The sequence below is a fragment of the Euphorbia lathyris genome, chromosome 8, assembly GCF_963576675.1.
Source record: "Euphorbia lathyris chromosome 8, ddEupLath1.1, whole genome shotgun sequence".
Lineage (NCBI taxonomy): Eukaryota > Viridiplantae > Streptophyta > Magnoliopsida > Malpighiales > Euphorbiaceae > Euphorbia > Euphorbia lathyris.
In genome coordinates, this window is record NC_088917.1 from 6,435,423 (window position 1) to 6,461,083 (window position 25,661).

Genomic DNA, 25,661 nt, shown 5'->3' on the forward strand with positions numbered 1-25,661 from the left:
TAGTGATTATATAGGTTTAGTTCAAGAGTTAGATAATATAACTATCTCATTTGTTAAACGATCAGCGAATTGCGCAGCTCATAGCCTGGCTAGAGCAGTCAATTCTCTATCTGTTCGTGGAGAATGGTATCATTCCCCGCCTTTTTTGTCTTCAATTCTTTCTGCTGATATCAGCCAATAAAGCATTCTTTCATTCAAAAAAAAAAACTAAAAGGTTAAAATACTCAAAATAACGGATAAATTACTTATGTGTCATGGAACCAATTAAACTATAGGCGACGGCGTTTACAACACAAGTTCATCTCATCATGTGTTTTTAATTCCCATAAATTAATAAGATTGTCAGGACTCGAACTCTCGACCATTTGATCCAAGAAGACCTGATACCATGTGAGAAGAAGCTCCGCTTTTCGAAATTGAAACCCTAAAAATAATAGGGTAATTAATTTATTAGTCCCTATATTTTGGCGAAACACACTGTTTAATCCCTGTATTTTTAAAAATATATGATAAAGTCCCTAACCTTTTTCTCGATGAACTGTTTAGTCTCTAAATTTTTTCTCGGTGAACTGTTTAGTCCCTGCCGTAAGACTCTCATAAAGATTTTGTTAGTCAATTTGGATTTGCGTTCTTCTTTTCCTTTCCTTTAAACTCTAATGCATCTGAAATCAACTTTGAGTGTTCTTCTTCTTGATTTTCTTCTTAATCGTTCAAATTCGTAAGCATTGGGTCTTTTCTTTTTCTTGTTCTCCATACAAATAGCTTCTTCTTTTAAATTAGATTTCCTCTTCTAAAGTTTGAAGGTAAATAGTAAAGGGTAATTTAGTCATTTCCGAAGTCATAAACGGAAAAAAATCTAACAAACAGACGGAATGACTAAACAGTTTATTGAGAAAAAGGTTAAGAACATTACCATGTGTTTTTAAAAATGCAGGGACTAAACAATGTGTTTTGTCAAAATATAGGGACTAATAAATTAATTACCCAAAATAATAAGAAGAAAGATATACGCTTGCTTGTAATTTTTTCTTCCATATGTGTTCCTCACACTCTCTCTCTCTCTCCATATAATTTATTCTCTATATGTTTTCCTATCTCTAACTTGTTTATATAAAACGATTATAGACAAAATATTATGTAAATAATATATGGAATATTTTAGATTTTGAATTGTAGTGGACCCTACACTAGATTTTTCATAGAAGTGGGAGAGAATATAATTTCTAGGGTTAATTACAAAAAAGTACCATGTGGTTAGCCGGTTTGCGATGTGGTACCTGTTGTATTTTTTTTTTTTTTGCAAACGTAATCCTGTGGTTTGCAAAATTTTACATTTGAGTTCACTTTGTCAGAATTTGATCGATAACGACTTCGAAATGAAAATTTTTAAGAGTTAAATGATATTTTAAGCAACTTTAATTCTTCAACTTTTTAGGTTTGAGGTCATTTAGGTGTTGTTTTTTATGAGAGAGAAAGATAATGTTTAGAGAGAGAAAACTCCAAAAATGATGATTTTAAAAAATTAAGAATATGGTTCCATAGTAAATATGATACCAAACAAGTTTAATACTTGAAAATTTTCATTTTGAGGTCGTTATCCGCCCAATTTGGCAAAGTAACAAAGCATATAAAATTTTGCAACCATAGAGTTATGTTTGCAAAAAAAATACCACAGATACCACATCGCAAATCGGCCAAACCACAGAGTAATTTTTTTATAATTAACCCTAATTTCTTTGAACCACCTTTCATAAAGGAACTTTGTCATGCATAGACCATGTGTGATGACATTATATATGTATGAATTGTAGTTATTTCACAAGTTAAGGGGTAGTAGGGGGCATTTATTGTGTTGCCATGACTTTGTAGAGTACGTATGGTTGTTTTTTCATGCTTTATTGTCCTTCCTGGGGTGGGCCTGGGGTCCGGGCCCCTCCAGCCGTCGGAACCACCATGGTAACGAATAGTTTCGAGCCCCTCAAATATTAGGGCTCGTTTGTTTTACCTACTGTTTACTGTTGCTGTTTGATGTTTACTGTTACGGTTTCTGTTTACTGTTACGGTTTGCTGTTGCTGTTACGGTTTGCTGTTTGCTGTTGGAAAAAAGCTGCTTTTCCAAAAAGCAGAGATTCTCTGCTTTTGTAAAATGCTGCTTTTCGGGTGTAAAAGGCAAACAGGAGACCATTAACCAAACACCTAATGCTGCTTTTCAATTGTAAAAGGCAAACAGGAGGTCACTAACCAAACACCTAAAACTCTCCCTTTTGAAGTGAAAAGGCAAAAAGAGCATGAAAAGGAGCAACCAAACGCCCCCTTAGTCTATATAGGTTCTATGTAGCAATATTTCATTGTTTAAATGTAGATAAGATGGTTAAAACACTTATTTTTTTTAAAGGTCCTAGGTTCAATTCCCTCCAACCTCAATTTATTTTAGAAATTGTTTATTTAAACTTAATTTTTAAATTAAATTTTTAAATTTAAAGCTAAAAATATTATAATTTTTTAGAAACTAGCATTGAACTAATAAAAAAATTTAAATATATCTCATTACGTGTTAGGCTTGTCCAAAATTCTTTTTTTGATAGAAATTGGGACGAGACAGAACTTGGGAGGTGTGAGCACCCAAGAACTGGCAAACCCGCAATATATTAATAAAAGAAAAGGTGAGTGTTTGAACAAGAGAAGAGGAAGGAGAACAAACAAGAAGAATGGGGAAGGAGAAAAGTTTAGGAAAGGTCAAGAAAAACGCAAGTGAGAAATATTACAAATGTCATCATTGATAAACCTGTGGCAAAAAGCAGGAGCTGAAGGCCACCAATTAATCACTGAGGAAGAGACTCCAAACTTTGCCAGTGCATCAGCAACTCTATTTCCTTCCCTAAAGATGTGTGTAAAAAGAATGTTCATCCATGGAACGATGTCGGATACTCTAAGGAACATCCATGGAACGATGTCGAAGCAGATTAACTACGTACATGGAGTCTGACTCAACCCAAAGCTGATATCAATTTTTCTCCCAAGCAAGTTCAATTGCAATATTTTGTACCTATTAGACACTCCCTAAATCCAAATTTCTAATTTTTTTTAGGCCTGTTAGGCCTCTATAGATCCAAATTTCTAATTTTTTTTGACATGTTAGGCATTTCTAAATCCAAATTTCTATTTTTTTTTTACCTCTTAGGCCTCCTTAAATCAATTTTTAAATTTTTTTTACATGTTTAGCCATCCCTAAATCCAATTTTTTTACATGTTAGGACTATTAAACGAAATCTAGCTTAATTTTGAGAAATTGTACATTAATACTTAAAATTGGATCTTGACCATTCAAATTATAACACGCATATATACCAAAAAAAAAAAATAAGCAAGTTCAATTTAGTAAAAAAAAAAAATTTCTCCAAACGCACGTGTAAAATCGGGCCCCCAACCGAGTAATCTTGTATTCGCCACAGTCCTTGCTCATATGCTTTGGTTAGGTAATTGATATGTTTTAGTTAATTATCCTTGTATTAATGAAAGATATAGTTTAATCATTTAACTATTTGTTACATGTCTTATCTTATAGATCATGAAGCTTGCTTTTTATATTATTGGCAAAAAAAGCATCCTGAGGCCCCTGATCTTTCATTGTTTGGTGCATTAAGCCCTCGATTTTTTATTTAGACACATTGAGCCCTTGATCTTTCACCATTTGATGCATTAAGCCCTCGATCTTTCATTTAGACACATTAAGCCCTTGATCTTTCATATATGGGAATATTAGATCCTTCCATAAATCAATTAATATATAGGTTTATTAAGGGCATGTTTGGTGACAACAAATGATGTTCTAAAAATAACAAATTCTAAAATAAAAAATATATTATACAAATTAATAAAAATAATTTAAATAAAAAATAAAAAATTTATTGAACACAATTGTTTTTTGAAATTATGTTCTAAAAATAAAAACAATGTTAAAATTAAAGCACATTTTGTGGAAATAAGAAGGGTAATTTTATCAATAACAAGTAACTACAAACAACTGTTCATGAAAAGAGCTTTTCGTGAAAAGCTCCAAAATGTTGCAGTGTCCAGAAAAAATGCGAAACGTTGTAGTTATATAAACCTAACCAAACATGTCCTTAATAAACCTATATATTAATTGATTTACGGAAGGGCCTAATACACCCATATATGAAAGATCAAGGGCTCAATGTGTCTAAATAAAAGATCGAGGGCTTAATGCACCAAATGATGAAAGATCAGGGGCTTAATGTGTCTAAATAAAAGATCAAGGGCTTAATGCACCAAACAATGAAAGATCAGGGACCTCATGATGCTTTTTGCCCATATTATTTTGCATTATAACGGGACAATGACAAAACATGGTATTAGCTGGTGTAGGATCTGGTGAGATAGATATAGGGAAAATTACACAGAAATTCATTTTTTAAAAATTATTTACAATTATGTCAAATCATAATTTTGGATTACATCAAACTAGTAAAATCAGTAGTTTTAATATATTTCAAGTATTAGAATTTATAAATTAGAAGTCTAGAATATATTTTCTAGGGTTTATGATTTATGAATTGGAGTCTAAATTTTTTAAATTATGGTATAAAATCATAATATATAGAGAATAATGACATATTAATAATTAAATTTGGTTATATGACCTAGTTGTAATTTTATACTTAATTATGATATTCATGTATTTGACCCAGAGATATATCATGTGAGGCCCAGTAGAATAGACAAAAGAAGATAAAGAAGTTCATCTTGTCATTATGAAGTATAAAGGAAAGGAGAAAGTGGGAAGGGTATGTTCAAGGACGGAATTAAGGGGGGGTTGGGGTGGGTTCGAGCCCCGGCAAGCTGCCGGAGAATTGAGAAAAAAAAAATTTGATAATGGTGTGTGATAATATTTTGGCAAGAATTATATTGACTCTATGTAGTATTATTTTAATGTTTAAAGATAGATGAGATGGTGAAGATTGCTTACTTCTATTTGAGGAGATCCTATGTTCAACTCCCTCTAACCTTATTTTTTTTTTTTTTAAGTTTTTAGTTATTTAAAATTTTATTTTTTAATAATTATATAAACATATTTAATATTCATTTTTATTATGTCTTTACCATTAAAAAAATGTAAACATGTTTAATTTTCTTTCAATGATAGTTTCTAAAAAATGATAACATTTTTAAAGTTTTAACGCGTTGGATGGGGAATGTCTTTCCATGACAATCCTTATAAAGGTGAATTTGGTGCCAATGCTACTGATGTTGATAAGTTGACAAGTGATTTTGGTGTCCATGCGGATGATAATGTTAAGCATGTGGGAGAATGGCAGTCTAACAATGTCCTGCATACAATATGTGTATTGCATTGATATCAAATGGTATTGCATTTATAGATTTTGCTTGTTTTGATTTTATTTCTCTCTCTAAATTGCATATAGAGAGAATAAAGAAGTGAAAGAAAGAGAGAGTGAGAGAAAAAAATGAAGGAGAAGGAAGAGAATGAAGAGAAGGATGAAAAAGCAATGTTTTGAAAACCGGATCAGATGTTGAACCGGTGAGACAACTGGTTCAAGGTTCAATAGGTTCAACCGGTTCAACCGGAATGGTTCAACCAGATAAAAAAAAAAAATATATATATATAAAAAATAAAATGATGTTTCATTGAACATAAAATTAAAAATTTCATACCTATAATAAACAATTCTTAAGTTAACATATTAATTAAAAATTAAAAATTCATACAGATAATATAAAAATTCACACATCGGTAACCAATCCTTAATTTAACACATTAATTAAAAATTCACACATCTAAAATCAAACTCATAGTTTAACACAATATTAAGATTAAAATTAAATTAATTAACACCAATTATTAAAGAGGTTGTTCTCTACCTAATTTTTAAATTTTTTCCTTAATTCAATATGTTTTCAAAAAATGGCAAAAAACCAGGGTCAATTCGGTTCACTGGTTCAACACCGGTTCGCGGTTCAACACCGGTTCGCGGTTCAACCCTGGTTTGATGCGGTTTAATATAGTTGAACCTGTATAGCTAAAACCGGACCGAACACTTGACTGGTTCGCGATTCGACCGGCCGGTCCGGTCCGGTTTTCAAAACACTGTGAAAAAGGGAAATTATAAGAGGGTATAAATGTAATTTAGTCATTGGTGGACTCTACTTGGGAGGCTCAACAGGCTTGGCCGATCATTTTTACTAGATATACACTTTAGTGGGAGGTCACCTATAAAATTGTGTATATGAGCATCTCCAATCGGGTGACATGACTCTCTAAATTGTCAAATTTAACTAGCCATTTAGAGAGTGACCACTCCAACAAAGTGACATGGCTCTCTAAAATAAATAGCTATCCATTTTCACTAGCTAAATTTGGCTAGTCTCTTTGGCTAGTTATTTCTATTTTTTATTCATTCTTTCTCTTTCCTCTTTGTATTTTCTTCTACTTTTTCTTTTTTTCTTTAAATTTAATCACTTTTAATGATAAAATAATCAAATAGAGTCAAATAGCTAGCATGGTTGGAGTAAAACATAAATTTGGCTAGTTAAATTTGGCTAAACTAATATTTTATATTATTTTAGAGAGTCAAATAGCTAGTTAGTGTTGGAGATCTCTTATTGTTCAAAAGTGAAGGTTGTACACCAAAATTAGGTGACCTCCTAATTTGGTGTACAGTGGGTAAAAATGACCAGTCAATCAGTTTGACCAGTCAAAAAAGTTAAAATTTATCCACTTAATATAAAATTACGTATATACCATTATCCCTTCGATTTCTTCATTTTTTTTCCTATATTTCTTTCTCTCTCTAACTCCTCTATCTCTGTCCTCTTTCTATCTCTTTAATGATGAGATTAATGGAATTTTCTGGTTGTTTCCAAATTAGAATCCGAATTCGAAACATTCTATTCCTCAAAATCGAATGCTGAGAAGTATTGAATACACCATCCATTTCTCGCCAAATACCGATTAAGTTACGAGTTTCATGTTGTACCCATGTCTCGGCTCTTTTTTGTGAGCTTTGACTTCATGGTTATCTTCTCCACTACTCTTGCAAAGAACCATCTGCTAGTGAGGAGGGAGTGAAGAATTTCAGGAAGAGAAGCCATTAAAAGTCAGGATTGAATACAAATTGTGTTGTGCGGAATTAATGAAAGATAAAATAATAAACAATCGAAAAACACAGATTTACGTGGTTCACCAACGTTGTGTTGGCTAGTCCACGGGCAGAAGGAGAATAGTATTATTAGGAGGCGAAAATCAGAATACAATGATTAGGTTACATAATGGGGTATTTATAATACCCAATCTAACCTAATCCCACTAGGAACTCATGATCCTAATCCCACTAGGAACCCATGATCCCAATCTCAATCCAACTAGGAACCCATGATCCCAATCCAACTAGGAACCCATGATCCTCCAACTAGGAATCCGAAACCCAATCCTATTCCGAATAGGAAACGAGATATACTGATTCAAGGCATTACGACAAATCTCCACCTTGACTTGAATCCTCCTGAAAACATAACAGATGCACCAATGACAGTGCCAGATGAACAGACTTCTCCCTCTGCCTCAGAGTCAACCCCATAGGGCAACTAATAATCTCTGACGTTTAGCAAGTCCAAACAGTGTTGAAACTTGCTCTGTGGAACAGGCTTGGTAAACATGTCAGCCGGATTGTCAGCAGTGCCTACCTTCTTCACCTTGACCCTCTTTTCACTTCTCAGAAAATGATACCTCACATCTATATGCTTGGTCCTCTCATGATGAACTTGATCTTTGGCTAAACAGATTGCACTCAAGCTGTCACAATACACTGTAGCCTGATCATGATGTAGACCAAGATCACTAACCAGTCCTTTAAGCCAAATCCCCTCCTTAGCAGCTTCAGTCAGTGCCATATACTCTGCTTCTGTAGTAGACAAAGTCACTGTAGGCTGCAAAGTAGCTTTCCAACTGACAATTGAACTGCCAAGAGTGAAAACATAACCAGTCATAGATCTTCTACTGTCAACATCTCCAGCATAATCAGAGTCTGAAAAACCTGTCACCAAACACTCTGTATCACCTCCATAAATGAGACCAACGTCAGATGTACCTTTTAGGTACCGAAAGATCCTCTTCACAGCTTGCCAATGCTCCTTGCCAGGTTCACCCATAAACCTGGTAACAACACTAACAGACTGTGCAAGATCAGGTCTAGTGCAGACCATTGCATACATCAAGCTTCCTACTGCACTAGCATAGGGAACTCGAGACATGTACTCCTTCTCTTCAGCAGACTTAGGTGCAAAAGCAATAGACATATGTGCACTTGCAGCACTAGGAGTATTTATGGGCTTTGCGGTAGATATGCCAAATCTTGACAAGATCTTCTGAATATAGCCCTTCTGTGACAGAAAAAGTTTCCTTTTGCTTCTATCCCTGTAAATCTCTATTCCTAGAATTTTCCGAGCTGCACCCAAATCCTTCATCTCGAACTCTGCGCTGAGAAGACCCTTCAACTTCTGAATGTCGTGCTTCTTTCTTGCAGCTATCAACATGTCATCTACATACAACACCAGATAGATAAAAGACTCATCTTCCAATTTATTGTAATAGACACAACAATCATATGGGCTCCTGGTGTAGCCCAGCTGCATCATGTAGCTGTCAAACCTCTTATACCACTGCCTAGGAGACTGCTTAAGTCCATACAAGGACTTCTTCAACTTGCAAACATAATTCTCCTTCCCAGGAATCTGGAAACCATCTGGTTGGGTCATGTAGATCTCTTCCTCCAAATCTCCATGCAGAAAAGCTGTCTTTACATCAAGTTGCTCAAGCTCCAAATCTTGATGTGCAACTATAGCTAGCAACACTCTAATAGAGGTGTGTCTGACTACTGGTGAGAATATCTCATTATAATCCACTCCCTCTCTTTGATTGAAACCTCTAGCAACAACTCTAGCCTTATACTTGACTCCCTCTGCAGGTGATATCCCTTCCTTCATCTTGAGAACCCACTTGCAAGTAATAATCTTTCTCCCTGGAGGTGGTATGACTAAATCCCATGTTTGATTCTTATGAAGGGATTCCATCTCATCTCCCATAGCAGCAAGCCATTTCTCAGAATCGGTGCCTGAAACAGCTTCTTGGTAAGTTGATGGTTCACGAGTGTCCACCTCTTCAGCAACCTGTAGTGCATAGCCCACCATGTCCTCATACCTCTTAGGTGGCCTAACTCCAACCCTCCTTGGTCGATCTTGAGCTAAGCTACGATGTGTAGCTTCAGATGGTTGAGAAACTGATGGTGTAGATTCTGGTAGCTCTATTTCTGCTTCTAACTCTTGTTCCTTCAAGCCACTCTCACTCTGTATGACCTGAAACTCCACCTGTTTATCAATGCTATCAGTTTCTGTTGCAGTTGTAGGCTTCACAATGGGTCTAAGCACAGATTTTTCGTCAAAGACTACATTTCTGCTCAAAATGACCCTTTTCTCTGATGGAGACCAGATCCTGAAGCCTTTAACTCCATCTCCATAGCCTACGAACACTCCCTTCTTGGCTCTTGGCTCTAGCTTACCCTCATTAACATGATAGTAAACTGTGCACCCAAAAGCTTTCAAATTTGAGTAATCAGCAACCTTTCCTGACCACATTTCTGTAGGCGTCTTAAGTTGTATGCCGGTGTGTGGTCCGCGGTTAATCAAATAACATGTTGTGTTCACCGCTTCAGCCCAGAATCTTCTTTCTAACCCAGCGTTAGAGAGCATGCACCTCACCCTCTCTAGTAATGTCTGGTTCATTCGTTCAGCTACACCATTCTGTTGCGGTGTATTCCTGACTGTGTGATGCCGAGCAATCCCTTCATCCTTACAGAACTGATCAAACTCAGACGAACAGAATTCCAGACCATTATAAGTTCGCAGCCTCTTTATCTTCTTTCCTGTTTGGTTTTCCACCAATGCTTTCCAATGCTTGAAATTCTTGAAAGCTTCACTTTTATGCTTCATCATGATGACCTAAGTCATCCTTGAATAATCATCAATCAGAGACATAAAATATCTGTGACCTCCCAAAGACTCAACTCGAGATGGACCCCAACAATCAGAGTGGATGTAATCAAGTGTGTCTTTTGTTATGTGAATAGCTTTGGGAAACTTACTGCGATGTAGTTTCCCAAAGACACAGTGTTCACAAAGCTCCAGACTCTTGACCTTATGACCATTAAGAAGATCATCCTTTGATAGAATCTGCATCCCTCTTTCGCCCATATGACCAAGTCTCATATGCCATATCTTTGTCATATCCTCCTGGTCAATCTCTGACGATGCAGCATTAGCTGAACCTGTAACAGTGGAACCTTGCAAGAAATACAAAGTACCATGCTTCACACCTTTCAGAATCACATCAGAACCTTTATAGACATGTAGAACTCCATCTTTTCCTGACCAGCTGAGACCCCTGCTGTATAACAGACTCAGAGATATCAGATTCTTCGTCATCAATGGAACATGCCTGACTTCGTTCAACGTGCAGAACTTACCATCATGTGTCCTCAACTTGATCGAGCCTATTCCAACTGCTTTGCAGACATGACTATTAGCCATTGAAATGCTACCTCCATCTACCTGCTTATAAGTTGAAAACCACTCTCTCCTTAGACAAATATGGTAAGATGCTCCAGAATCAAGAACCCACACATTAGAGTGATGAGTGTGTCCATCAGCAACTAGAGCAATATCATTTTCAGAGCTGCTGTCGCCATCTGCTACAGCAGCAGAACCTGGTTGATTTTCTGATTTCTTCTTCTTCTTTGGACAATCAGTTTTCCAATGTCCTTTCTCCTTACAGTAATTACAGGTGTCGTCTTGCTTGGGAACCTTTGAGAACGGCTTCTTAGACTTCTTCTTTCCACTGTTTCCCTTTCCCTTACTACCGCTGGCAACCAATCCAGAGGCCTGATTATCTGTACCTGTATTGCTCGCCTTATGACGCAACTCCCTGCTATGAAGAGATGACCTAACTTCTTCCAGAGTCACAGAATCTTTACCAACAATAAATGATTGAACAAAATTCTCATATGAAAGCGGTAAAGACACCAACAGAATCAAAGCAGCATCTTCATCTTCAATTTTCACATCAATATTACGTAATTCTAATAATAATGTGTTCAATTGATCTAAATGATCCCTGAGTTGCATACCTTCCTGCATTCGCAGACCAAACAGCCGTTGTTTCAGAAGAAGTTTGTTCGTTAGAGATTTCGTCATGTATAAGCTCTCTAACTTCATCCACAGACCGGCGGCAGTCTCTTCGTCTGAGACCTCAGTGATGATGTCATCTGCGAGGCACAACATAATTGTTGAATGTGCCTTTTCTTCCAGAATCGTCATCTCAGCAGTGACTTCTCCCGTTGCCTTCTTCAACGGCGTCCACGGACCTTGTTGTTTTAACAAAGCCCGCATCTTGATCTGCCATAGACTGAAACTATTTCTCCCAGTAAACTTTTCGATTTTCACGTTCATCGCAGACATCTTTCTCTCAAGAAAACAAAACCCCGATCGGAAACCGAAAGCTCTGATACCAGTTTGTTGTGCGGAATTAATGAAAGATAAAATAATAAACAATCGAAAAACACAGATTTACGTGGTTCACCAACGTTGTGTTGGCTAGTCCACGGGCAGAAGGAGAATGGTATTATTAGGAGGCGAAAATCAGAATACAATGATTAGGTTACATAATGGGGTATTTATAATACCCAATCTAACCTAATCCCACTAGGAACACATGATCCCAATCCAACTAGGAATCCATGATCCCAATCCAACTAGGAATCCGAAACCCAATCCTACTCCGAATAGGAAACGGGATATACTGATTCAAGGCATTACGACAAATTGGGTTTGGGATTTTTGGGGAATTGGGAAGATGGTGAGTTTTGGCTGTTTTAATGAGTTTTAACGCACAAAAATAGAGAAGGGTGCCTGAAGTAAAAGCTTTTGGCCTTTTGCTATTATTAAAGGAGGAAGAAGAGATATAAAGAAGTTAGAGAGAGAAAGAGATTAGAGAGAAAGAAATTTGAAGGGAGAGAAAGAAATACTGGAAAAAAGATGGGGGGATAAGGATACAGTAGTAATTTTATATTGGATGGTCAAATTTTGACTTTTTGATCGGTCAAACTACTGACATGGTACGTTGACTTTACGTTAACCGGTCATTTTTACATGCTGCATACCAAATTGGGCGGTCACTTATAAGTTCGTACATATTAGTGAGACAAATTGAAGGTTATTAGGGAAGTACCAATTTAGGTCTAAGATTTTTGGGGAAGTACCAATTTAGGCTCAACGTTCAAAATAGCACTAATATAGCCTTAACGTTTACAACATAATATCAATTTAGGCTTAACATTTACAATATAACATCAATTTAGGCCTCACGTACAAAATAGCACCAATACGGGTTTAACGTTTACAAAATAATACGAATTTAACCTTAACGTTTACAAAATATATACAATTTAAGCTAAACGTCATAATTAAATTAATTATATTATATTCTTTCCCTATTAACTTTATATGCTATCTTTTCATTTAGTCTCATATTCTTATTTATTATAATACAGTGTTCGAATTATTGTGGATATTCAATTACTTTTAGCTTGAATATATTACATGAGCAATGAAATTTAGTAGTAATGGAATGGTTGATGAAAAAAACAAATATAAGGTTTTAATAGACAAGAATACTAAATAATTGTATTATAATATATAAGAAAATAAAACTAAATATAATTGTATTATAATAGTAAAAAAATATAATATAATTAATTTAATTGTGACGTTTAATTTAAATTGAATATATTTTATAAACGTTAAGCTTAAATTCGTATTATTTTGTCAACGTTAAGTCTATATTAGTGTTATTTTATACGTGAGACCTAAATTGATGTTATATTGTAAACGTTAAGTCTAAATTGATATTATGTTGTAAGCGTTAAATCTATATTGGTGCTATTTTGAACGTTGAGCCTATAAATTGATACTTCCCAAAAAAAACCTTAGGCCTATATTTATTCGTTTAATAAATTATTATTTTTAAATTTATTTAGTTATATAGGTTTTTTCTATAAAATTTTGTATTACATTTTTTTTATTTTTATAATTAATTTAAAACATGTTCATATTAAATACTATCAATAGTCCATCATAATTTTACCAAACATTAATTAGTAATCAGCTAATAACAACGAACAACTAACAATAATCTATTAACAGGCCATCAATACTTCACATATCTCACGAATATTAATACAAAATCACTTTTTCAACATCAGTAATAAAATTATCCACAAATATGTATTTCGGAACTATGATTTTCTTCATTTTAGATACCGAGTTCATAGCGCGTGACAATTTCACGCAATTTCAGCCGGGCTTCCAAAATTCAAAAGTTTCAGAGATTAAATCTTACTAAATCAAAGTTCAAGGGCCGAAATTCAAAATTTGGCTAAGTCCAAGTCTAGAAATATAGTTTTGCCTCTTCAAAATCTTCTTATAACCCCTTTTGATTACTGTTCATAATCTATAGCTTCAAAAAAAAAAAACAAACAAAACAAAAAAGTTAGGCTAATAAAAGTTCCTGAATTTCATATTGGATTAAACCTTTTTTTTTTAAGTTGTGCGCAATGCACTTATATTAAAAACAAAGAAAAACCCTCAATTCATCCCATTCATGTGATTTGAACTCATAACCTCTAGGATCATAGTTAAACTCTCAACCAACAGGCTAAAAATTTCACCACATATTGGATTAAACTCTTATCCTGAAGTATCCAAAATTTGCCAATCGACTCATGTGATATTACTTGATAATATTTCTCATAGGTGACATTTAACCCATTTTGAATGGAAAACTAATCGATTTATTAATTATTATTTTTTTTGTTAAATAACACAATTTTTATCTATAATTCCTTATTTATTTATACATTAAATTTATAAGAAAAAAAATTAAATCAATTGTCACGTGTATATATTATGTGTCAAAAATTATGTAATGTGGCAAAAAAAAAATTTAACAATCGGCTAATTTTCTATCCAAAATGAATTATGTCACCTATATGAGAATACTTTAAGGGGAAAATGTTACTAAATAATACTATAACGGGTAAATAGCAAAATTTTGGATATCACACGAGAGAAATATGAGTTTAATCCTTTTAAATTTGATTAAAATAAAGTCATTTTTCACTAATTTTGTGTGAAAGGAAAAAAGGTTCACTAATACTTACTAGATCTATAATAAATTTGATCATTCAGGGTCCATGTGAACACCACTGCACCAACTACACACGTGACATAACGTGGTAACGACATGGCACACAAGAAGCCAAAAAAAGGGTAAAATTACATCAATGATCACTGAAATCTAGTCCATTTCAAATAGGTCGCTGAGCTTGAATTTCATTTTGTTTCAAAATACATTTTTTTGGATGCCCAAGCAGTTGAATTAAATAAAAAAATATAATTTTTATATTTTTTTCTGTATCCTGTGGCTACCATGTCATACATGAAAATCAATCATTTCCAATGTGATTGTCATGACTGCTCTATTAATTTTTTCTGTCTCAATTTGGTTGGATCGTATTGAAATAAAAAACAAAGTTTAGTGATTTTATTGAAACAAACTGAAGTTCGATGGCCTTTTTAAAACTGCTCCAAACTTCAGTAACAATCACTGCAATTTATCCTAAAAAATCACTTTCTTGCACTTTCTTGTCTAGTGTAGCACTTAGTTGGCATGTAATTAAGGGCTTGTTTGGTTGAACTGCTGTTTGAAAAAAGCAGAATTCTCTTCTTTTGTAAAAAGCGAGACAAAAGGTGTTTAACCAAACACCTAAATCTCTCCATATTTTAAAATGAAAATGCAAACACGAGGAAAATGTGCAACCAAACACCCCCAACCCCCAAGTATCTTAGTGCTATCATGACATTCTAATGAGTTTGATACACAAATTGATCCGAATGACTTTATTGAATGTGAAGTTCAATTATTTTCTTAAAAGAAAGGGTAAATAATTTATTAGTCCGTACATTCTTACCAAACATATCATTTAGCCTCATATTTTAATAATACATTATTAATTCTTAACTTTTATTCCATTCAACAGTTTAGACTTTTATAAAGAGATTAAACTGTTTAATAATTCAAATATTTAAGTGACCAAACTGTTGAGTAGAACAAAAGTTAAAACTGAATAATGTATTATTAAAATACGAGAACTAAACAGTGTATTAGGTAAAAAATGTAGGGACTAACAAATTATTTACCCTAAAAAAAAGCTTAATATATCATTCCCCCTGACCTTGTCCAAAAAGGTTGATTGGCCCCTGTACTTTAAAAGTGTTTCGATAGCCCCTCAATTTGCATAAAATGTCCAGCTAAGCCCCCGAACTTGCATAAAATATAATCAATTAATCACTCAGTTGCAAAAGAGTAAGTTAAATGCGGGAGATATATTGCAGGTGTCTTGAAAAAAGTTAAATGACCAAAAGAAGACAAGTTTTATAGTTGAACACGTAAGAACTTCATTTTTAATTTGTGAATTATGTACTAAAATTCTAAGATGTATACAACACATCTTACGCATGCAACTTATCTTTCTTTTTTTTGCAATCGAATGATTAATTGATTATATTTTACAAAAGTTCAGGGGCTTACTGAACATTTTATGTAAGTGAGGGAGCTATTGGAATACTTTGAAAGTTCAGGGAAATCAAGCTTTTTGGACAAATTCATGCGGAAAATGAAGTATTAAGCCTAAAAAAATCAACGATCTTTATAAAAATAGACCCCGAAACTTAGTGATGGTCGATGCAATTTCCCAATAAAATCCTCAAAAATCACATATGAACAAGTAGTTAGCAGGATTAGAGAATTTACCATGATAAATCATCTCAGGATCGATCCCTCCCTTGACAAGTTCTAAGATGAACACATCTCCTTCTTCTAAGCCATTCTCTTTGACAAAATCAAAGCATCCATATGTCATATAAAGTTTATTGTTTTTATCCAGCCTTAGTGTCACTATCCATGAATTTCCCATTTCATTTCTAATGCTCACTGCTGAACATTTGCTGGTAGTAAGCCCACTGCTCCTTGCAAATCTTGTTGGAACTTTCTGCAAAATTTTAACACAACAAGTCAACTACAAATGCAATCTTTATATCCACTATGATAGAGAATATAGTAATGGAAATAAAGGATAATTTGGGAATTAGGAGACTCGGAAATTGAACTGATTGTTACTGAAGTATGAAATCAGTTTCAAAGAGATTACGAAACTTTATTTGTTTCAATAAAGTTATTTAACTTTCTTTTCGTTGCAACAAAATCATTTTGGCCATTTCCAACGGACAAATCACTGAATTAGTTACGTGATAGCCAAATTGGACTGACTATTACATATGACATGACTATTGCAATCGAAAACCACATGTATCATTTTATTACAAAAAAGTTTCACACTCCTCGGCTTGCCAAATTGCAAAATCACAAGTGCTATATCTATATATGGTGATGAACTTCAGATTTGGGTTAAGTAGTACTCACCATTTGAGAGTTTCTAAAGTGAGATGCTTGCAAAGTGGCATAAAAATAGGGATTCTCCATCGATGAACACAGGCCTTTGATCCCTGCAACATAACAACAACATTTTCTGGTATAGTTATTGGTGAAAAAAAGCAAGTTTGTTTCATGAGAACTTCTTAACAAGGTCATAACTTCTTACCACACATTTTAAATATAGTTCTTTCCGCATTTTCAATAAGCTCGAAAACGAAAGAATCCCCAGGCTTAAGATTATTACCAAGCCGGAACTCATTCCAACCGTCTTCTATATAAATGGGTTCATCTGAACCTTTGCTGCATAAATGGGCTGGCCATGATCTTTTCTCTTTGTCTAGAAGAATCACCTTGGCAGACTTTCTGTTCTCCAAGTGCAGCCTTGAGAATTTCAAGGGTATGTACTGCTCGGAAACAAAGGATATGAACAAATATTGTTAAATAAGACAACATATTAAGCTACAATTTTGACATTGGAAGTAGGATTAGGGCGAGTTTGGCATTGATGTGACTAACAGAATCTATTGTGGGGGGAAGTGCTATGAAAAAAAGTTGACTAGTGTGTGGTAAATACATGATAAACCTTGAAAAATAAGGCTATTTTTGAAATTAAATTGAAAGTTAGAGCTGTTTTTGTCAATAAAAATTTAATACCAGTTTTCCTCGTAAGATGTTTTCCCCAAAAGCTACAAATTCTAGTTTTTCCTAAAAGGAGATTTCCCAACTCTTAAGGAAAACAATTTTGCATCTACCAAACCATGCGTTTTGCTGAGAAAGCAATGTGAAACGCGCACTTAATACATCTCTAGCCGTTGTACTTGTCCATAAAAGTTAACTGCCCCTCTACACTCTGAAAACGTTCTATTTGCCCCTTACACTCTAAACAACCCAAATATTAAAAAAACCTCAATTGTTCCATCCCCAAACCTATTCTTTAATTGTGAAAAACCTATCCTTTAAATATACCCAACTTACCAACTTTAGAAACCTCAATTGTACCATCTAGCGGGTAAACTACACTTGGCTAACAACGATAGGGGCATTTTTGTACATTATCTCGTCTTCTTAAGGTGTTCTCTATGAGAAAAAAACAGCCATCTGACAAAGGAACTACAACCCATACATATTCCTCAAATTAAAATCATAGAGCATGAAGTACGAACCAGTTTTGATGTTACCGAAGCTAATACATTCGCCACAAAGAATCTTTTCTGAATAACAGAAGAAGAACAAGCTTTTGCTTCTGATGCAGTGTCGGCTTGCTTACACTCTTTCCCTGAAAATATAAATTTATTTCGGGACAAACCATTGTGTTAGAACACAAAACATTTTGAGTTTGTACATTAAAGACAAGCTTGGGAAACACACACGTACTAGAAGAAACTCAACAGGATCGAAAACGAATGAGAAAATAACATTTTCATGCCTGATTGAATACAAACACAACAATTTTCAGAATTACGAGCCAATTTGGATTTTTTTTTTGGTTGGACTTAGTATCAAATGAGTCAACACTAACCCAACTCACATAATCGTGTTAACCTAATCATATTAGTGTAATTTTTCATGTCGTGTTCGTGAGTCACATGCAATTAATAGCGTTACAATTCAGGGGCCTTAGATGTATTTTACTTTAAAACAAATGTACAGTTTAACTCAAACATGCATAATACAACAAAAGAAATGAACTTACCAGAGTCAGAATCAGATTCTTTTGCTACTTGAGGAATTTCCTGCAATTGATGTCTGTTTATGAATGATAATCCACAAGCATTAACGAAATTACTAACCATTGATTCGGTACTCACCAGCTGAGATTTTCTAACCTCGGAAGCCTTCGTATTGGCAGGAAGATTCCTGAGTGACGAAGAACCAGCTTCTGCATTGTTCTGAAATCTGCGATCCCCTGTAACCTCCGGATGTTCTAGTAGTCCTTCATGGAAATCATTGATCAGAAAGAACATGCAAGTAGGGGTGACAATTCATGTAAATATGTTGTGTTTATGTTGCGTCTATTTTCAGATTAGTGTCAAATAAGTCAACACTAACCCAATCTAAAAATTTCTTTTCATAATTGTGTTAACCTTATCGGATTAGTGTATTTTCGTATCGCGTTCACGAATCACATGCAATTTTATAACCTCTGTTAATGGTGGCATTTAAAAATAGGGATAAGGTACCAAAACGAGGTCAAAGTTTGCAGGGAGGTGTCAATTTAACCCCAATCTATAAAATAGCACTATTTTAACTTCAACGATTTGTGAAATGGTATCAATTTAGCCCTAGGTAATATCAATTTAGCCCTAGGTAACGGAACTTGGGGTTAAATTAATACCATCTCACTAATGTTGAGATGTTTGGTACATTTCACAATTGTTGTGGCTAAAATTGTGTTATTTTGTACGTTGGGGGTTAAATTGGCACGTTTCCAAAACCATCGAGGGCTTTTTTTGGTACCTTTTATCCCTTAAAGATATAAGAGGATATAGTATTACTTATATTAGTAGGTTAACTATGACCGTCTAAAAGTTAGACGGAAATCTATTTAACAAATCCTAATCTCCTTATAGGGTAGTGTTCTCATTTGGTCCGTCAAGGTCCATGTGAACACTACTGTATCTTCATTTGGCCAGTCACTCACGCACGACTCGAGCCTCTTGTATTTTTACATTTTATTAGAAATAGTACACATGACCTGTTAACACATTAACACGAAAGCAACATAATATAAATTTCCAGCCTAGGATTTCAACAAGGCTAGGCTAGATCTAACTGTGATTGACCAAATTCATCTGATCAGTCAGATTCATGTTAATGTGAACACTACTCAATGTAGATAACAAATTATAAATATATCACCACCATTGAGCAAACCAACTCCAAGTGACAAGTTCATCTTTGGCAAAAAATATCACGAGGAACTTGAACTTTCATTTTTTAGTTTATTAAGTTCTTAATTTTTTATTTGGACACATTAAGTCCCTAACCATTTATTTTTGCTCACATGAAGCCTCTCATAGCCAAAAAAAAGTCAGCTTTGAACATAAAACTCGGTTAACATATTATTCATTTTACATGCCTTTTAAATTTTTATTCTTCACAGTTTAAAAGCAGTTTTTGATGTATAGGAAACTGTAAAAACCTTATTTCAGTATAACAGATGACATAAATAATTGTATGTTCACAACTAACTAATTAGTAATCAAAAAACAAATAATTAAGAATTTAATGTGTCCAAATAAATGATTAAAAACTTAATGAACCAAAAAGTGAAAGATCAAGAGCCATCTTGCCTACAATTAAACACAACCTTAATTTCTCACAAAATCATTGATTTGACTCAAACGTTATTCCCAATTCATTTTGAGGAGGAAAACTTACTTTGTATTTTCATAACAGGCGTCTCCCCATTTTGAATAAGCTGAATAAACAATGAATCTCCTAGCTTAAGCTTATGAGCACCACGGAAATCACCCCAACCACCTCCAACAAAAAAGTGTCTATCTAAAGTTCTGTATAATAGTGTTGCAGGCCAACTTTTTTCCTCTTCATCCTTAAGAATCATCGAACAAGATTGACAGTGTAGACCGAGTTTTCTTGCAAAGTTCCGGGGAATATACTGATTGATTCAACACAAAGATTAGGTGCTTTGAAAACAATATTCTGTAATGCAGATATATAAGTAGTGAATAGTTACCAATCTAGATTTCTTGATGCTGTCAGGTGAGAGCTTAATTACACAATTAGGAAGTTCATCAACAGAGGAGCTAGCTTTTGCTTTTAATTTAGTTTTCACTTTCTTCTTTCTTTCCAATTTCTTCCCTGCATTACATAAACATAATCTCAATACAGCATTTTATGCCAGTTAAAAACGTATATGGAAATTTTGGAAATGAGATTTAAAAACATGGATCATATATGAATTTCATCTGGTAAATTACACCTATGGCTCCTGAACTTTGCACTTTTTTTCATTATGGTTTGTGAACTTCAAAACTAGACATTATGCCCATGAACTTTGCACTCTACTTATTTTCATTATGGTTCGTGAGTCACATGCAATTAATAGCATTACAATTCAGGGGCTTAGATGTATTTTACTCGAAAACAAATGTACAGTTTAACAAATGAACTTACCAGAGTCAGAGTCAGATTCTTTTGCTCCTTGAGGAATTTCCTGCAATTCATGCCTGTTTATGAATGATCATCCACAACCATTAACGAAATTACTAAGCATTGAGTCGGTACTCACCAGCTGAGATTTTCTTAGCTCGGAAGCCTTAGTATTGGCGTTACTCTGAATTTTGAGCTCCCTTCTAACCTCCGGATGTTCTAAAATTCCTTCATGGCATCATTGATCAGAAAGAACATGTAAGTAGGAGTGACAATTCATGTAAATATGTTGTGTTTGTGTTGTGTCTATTATCAGGTTAGTGTCAAATGAGTCAACACTAACTCAACCCAAAAATTTCATGTCATAATCGTGTTAATCCAACCAGATTATGTAATTTTCAGTGTCGTGTCATGCAATTTTATTACCTCTGTTACTGGTGACATTTAAAAATATGAAATAATATAGTATTACTGATATTAGCAGGTTAACTGTGACAGCCTAAAAATTTGACCGAAAATCTATTTAACAAATCCTGCCACGTGGGCATAAGGAGTTAATCATGCCATTTTAACCAAATTCAGAGGGCTAATGAGACACATTGTAAGTTCACGGAGTCAATCCACATTTTGGGCTAAGTTCAGGGAGCTTCTGATGTATTAAGCTTTTTGGAAATGACAGTTAAAACAACATGGCTTACAAAGAGGCTAAAAGGGAAGTAAAGAAGGTCATACGAGATGCTAGAGCAAAGGTGAATCGGGATCTGTATACAAGATTGGATACGAAAGAAGGGGAAAGAGACATATATAGAATTGCTCGGATGAGAGATAGGAAGACGCGAGATCTCGGAAAAGTTAAATGTGTGAAGGATGTGGACCAGAAAGTCCTAGTTGGAGATAAGGATATCAAGGAACGATGGAGGTCCTATTTTGATGACTTATTTAATGGAGATCGCCAACAAGATGTTGGAGATATAAGTATCCATCACGATATGATAAATCATGAATGCCTGCGGAGAATTCAAAAGGGTGAAGTCAAAATGACATTAAGTAAGATGAAGTTGAAGAAAGCAGTAGGACCTGATGGCATCCCTATTGAGATTTGGAGATGTTTGGGAGAAAGAGGAATCGAATGGTTGACGACGTTCTTCAACAAAATTTGGAGAAACAATAAGATGCCATCAGAATGGAGGAAAAGTACCTTAATCCCTTTGTATAAGAACAAAGGCGATGTCCAAGATTGTGCCAACTATCGGGGAATCAAATTAATGAGTCACACTATGAAACTTTGGGAGCGAGTGATTGAACAAAGGCTAAGGAGGACGGTGAAGATCTCGGAAAACCAGTTTGGCTTTATGCCGGGAAGATCAACTATGGAAGCCATCCATCTAATGAGACAATTAATGGAGCACTATCGAAATAAGAAGAAAGACTTGCATATGGTTTTCATTGACTTGGAGAAAGCATATGATAAGGTACCAAGGGAAGTATTTTGGTGGGCCTTGACAAGGAAAGGCATTTCGCGGAAATATATTGACATCATAAAGGACATGTATGAGGGAGTATGCACGAGTGTACGTACTAGTGTTGGGAAGACTGAAGAGTTTCCTATTACGATTGGAGTGCATCAAGGTTCCGCACTAAGCCCATTTCTTTTTGCCATCGTTATGGATGAACTAACAAGTTCACTTCAAGATGGTATACCATGGTGCATGCTGTTTGCAGATGATATTGTGTTGGTTGATGAGACGAAAGGAGTGGAGATGAAGTTGGAACTATGGAGGCAAACTCTAGAATCTAGAGGCTTTAAGTTGAGTCGAAGTAAGACAGAATATTTGGAGTGTAAGTTTAGCGGCCGTAGGAGTAGGGACGTAGGGACAATCACCCTAGATGGGAGAGTTGTTCAGGCCTCGGATTGCTTCCGGTATTTAGGATCTATTATCCAAACGGATGGAGAAGTAGATGGAGATGTTGCTCATAGGATTAAAGCTGGTTGGTCGAAGTGGAAGAGTGCTACGGGTTTCCTTTGTGATCCCGGCATGCCTAATAGATTGAAGGGAAAATTCTACCGGACGGCAATTAGACCAGCATTGTTATATGGTACGGAGTGTTGGGCAGTGAAACACTGCCACATCCATAAGATGTCGGTGGCGGAGATGCGTATGTTGAGATGGATGTGTGGTCACACGAGAAAGGACCGGGTGCGTAATGAAATAATTAGGACAAAAGTAGGGGTCACATCTATTGAGAATAAAATGAGAGAAAACCGACTAAGGTGGTTTGGCCATGTGAGACGTAGAGCGCTTGATGCGCCGGTTAGGAGAACCGAAGAGTGGCAAAGGGATGTAGTGGTGAGGGGAAGGGGAAGACCTAAGCAAACTTGGAGGAGGGTGATCGAGAGTGATATGAGTTTATTGGGAATTGAGGAAAATATGGTAGTGGATAGGACGGAGTGGAGGGAGCGAATCTGTGTCGCTGACACGACTTGATTTTCACGGTTTTATATGATGGTTCATGTTAGCCGACCCCGAATCATTTCGGGACTAAGGCTTTGTTGTTGTTGTTGTTGTTGTTGACTACAACAAGATTGACACACGGAACAGGAAATTAGACATGCAATTACAAGAACAATATATTTATGTGGTTCGGTTAACTTTGCCTATATTTACCGATGAGGATAATCAACAAGTTGGTACAACATTAATGACTCATCCTTTACTGAAGCTCCTAACTCACAAAATCTATGAAATCAGATTACGAAAACGCTCAAACATATGCATATTCCAAGAGCACATACCCTAAAACTCTCGATGTAAATAAATAAACAAACGACTCTACACACAGACCTAAAAGTATTAAAGAGGAAGTTTTTAATTCATATTCTATGAAAATCAAATTAAATAAAATTCTAGACATACATTTGACATCTTAAAATGGGGAAAATATAGGGTTGGAAACTAAGAATTAGACCTAGATGATCTGCATAAGATGGAATTGGGAACTGAAAGTTAAATCAACATGCCTTATAGATGAAACATGAAACTAATCTTAAAATGGGGGAAATGTAGAACAGAAAAAACCGAATGTTACTACTAGGAGAACAGTTTTGAACATTTGGTTGTTGAATTTCAGTTTCCTCCTCTTTTACATCAGTGAATGGAAGATACTCCCTCTGACAAGTACTTCGATCAAGCACCAAAACATCAAACACCATATCCCCTTCATGTCTAAATACCAAGAACTCCCCAATTTGCAAGTCATGATCTTCCACAAACTGTTTCCACCCATCTTCAAATCGTCTTCCATTGATCTTCACAGGCCAAACCTTTCCCCTTTGGCTCCTCAGCTTAGCTCTGTCACATTCTTCTCCTTTCAAGTTCTTCAAGAACGAAACTGGAATTAACTGCAAAAAACAGAGATAACTAACATAACAATCATCATTTCATTAAGCTAATAAGAGAACCAGAGATGGAAAAAGAGACTTACAAACTCATCTTCAAAACCTGGAATCAGTGGCTTGAAGAACCGTGGTTTAGTGAGGACTGCAGACATGGTGTTTGCCAAAAGTCGTCAACCAAATTTCAGTTTAAAAATAGTGGGATTTGGGGTAGAAATTAGAATCAACCAATTAATCCCTTAAGTACAAAGGGATAGCTTTGAAAAGCAAAAAGCCTATTCGTCCGTAAGCCCTTAGAGTTCATCTACATCAGCTAATATCAGAATGGTCTGTTACGGGCTATCATTCGTACCTTCAAATCAGAAGAAACTTCCTCTTTGGCTTTGAAGCTAAAGCTACATTTCGAACAAAAAAAAGCTGCTACAACGCGCGGTTGCTATTATTGTGATAGGCATAGGCGGGATAGGGATAGGTCTTTGCTTTAGCATAGAGATAAAAAGAAGCTCTATAATATAAAACTTTTATTGTGATTTCTTGTTGCCGGGTAGGAAACAGCAAGCTTCCGGTCAAATTCAATCCATGGATGACGATAGTCTGACAGAACTATAGACACTTTTTCAGCTTTGGCCATCGGAAATGCAGACTATACTGTACTAGGACTTGGGTTCTAGTACAATCATCATTTCACTAAGCTAATAAGAGAACCAGAGATGGAAAAAGAGACTTACAAACTCATCTTCAAAACCTGGAATCAGTGGCTTGAAGAATTGTGGTTTAGTGGGGACTGCAGACATGGTGTTTGTGAAAAGTCCTCAACCAAAATTCAGTTTAAAAATGGTGGGATTTGGGGGTAGAATCAACCAACAGTGATGTTTATTGTGATTTCTTGTTTCGGAGTAGGAAACAGCAAGCTTCCGGTCAAATTCAATACATGGATGACGATAGTCTGACAGAGAAAAAGACACTTTTTCAGATTTCGCCATTGGAAATGCAGACTAGACTATCGTAGTAGTAGGGTTTTTGAAGTTTGGAAACTTTTGGCAAATATTCTGTACCTTAAAAATGAATCGGGCTGTCCATCCTATGCTTTAACCAACAACTATGAACTGTCAGGAGGAGTTGATTCTGAAATATTTTATTTACTTTTTGGCCCATAAAACTTGTCATGTATTGCTAAATACCGTCCCTAATTTCCGGTTCACCGCGCTGTTTTGACCATGATACCCTTGTCACTTTTTTTCCTCTAAAACCTTCAAAACTCTCTCTAGTTTTCTCTCCCGAGCACAAATCCCGGATTTGAAAAAAATGGATCAAAACATTCCCGAAGACAATGAGTTCGAACACGAGGTAATATTACGAGAATTAAAAACGTTATTTAGCATTTTTTTATTTATTTTTATTTGGTTTTTGCCTGGGCGGGTGGCGATTACCACCCGTTCCTTAGGCCGAACGGATGAACTACCCGTTCGGCCTAAGGAACGGATGGTAATCGCCACCCGCTCCACCCATGGAACG

The 25,661-nt window shown here is 35.2% G+C and overlaps 1 protein-coding gene across 9 annotated transcripts; it reads right to left on the minus strand.

Annotated features, from left to right (window-relative positions):
• Positions 1–13,256: 13,256 nt before the first annotated feature.
• On the minus strand, positions 13,257–25,231 carry LOC136202012 (putative B3 domain-containing protein REM15). Of its 9 annotated transcripts, none has more exons than XM_065992445.1 (15): positions 24,875–25,231; positions 24,236–24,291; positions 23,840–24,152; positions 20,892–20,980; positions 20,777–20,816; positions 20,337–20,461; positions 20,021–20,258; positions 18,448–18,572; positions 18,333–18,372; positions 17,803–17,915; positions 16,806–17,043; positions 16,628–16,710; positions 15,959–16,196; positions 14,307–14,360; positions 13,257–13,603 (listed from the first exon to the last, which is right to left on the minus strand). In XM_065992445.1, the coding sequence occupies exons 3-15, from the start codon at positions 23,961–23,963 to the stop codon at positions 13,584–13,586; spliced, it is 1,527 nt and encodes a 508-aa protein (XP_065848517.1). In that variant the 5' UTR covers positions 23,964–24,152; positions 24,236–24,291; positions 24,875–25,231; the 3' UTR covers positions 13,257–13,583. The 9 variants fall into 9 exon arrangements, with proteins under 9 accessions (XP_065848517.1, XP_065848516.1, XP_065848511.1 ...); XM_065992444.1 differs by having other exon boundaries at positions 24,499–25,231; XM_065992439.1 differs by having other exon boundaries at positions 23,843–24,152; positions 24,236–25,231.
• Positions 25,232–25,661: the final 430 nt, after the last annotated feature.

Coding starts and splice junctions, on each gene's coding strand:
- LOC136202012 (XM_065992438.1), bottom strand. CDS start 24,301: ATGTCTGCAGTCCTCACTAAACCACGGTTCTTCAAGCCACTGATTCCA. Junction 20,259..20,336: donor GCATCAAGAAATCTAGATTG/GTAACTATTCAC, acceptor TGAATCAATCAG/TATATTCCCCGGAACTTTGC. Junction 16,711..16,805: donor AACTATATTTAAAATGTGTG/GTAAGAAGTTAT, acceptor GTTATGTTGCAG/GGATCAAAGGCCTGTGTTCA.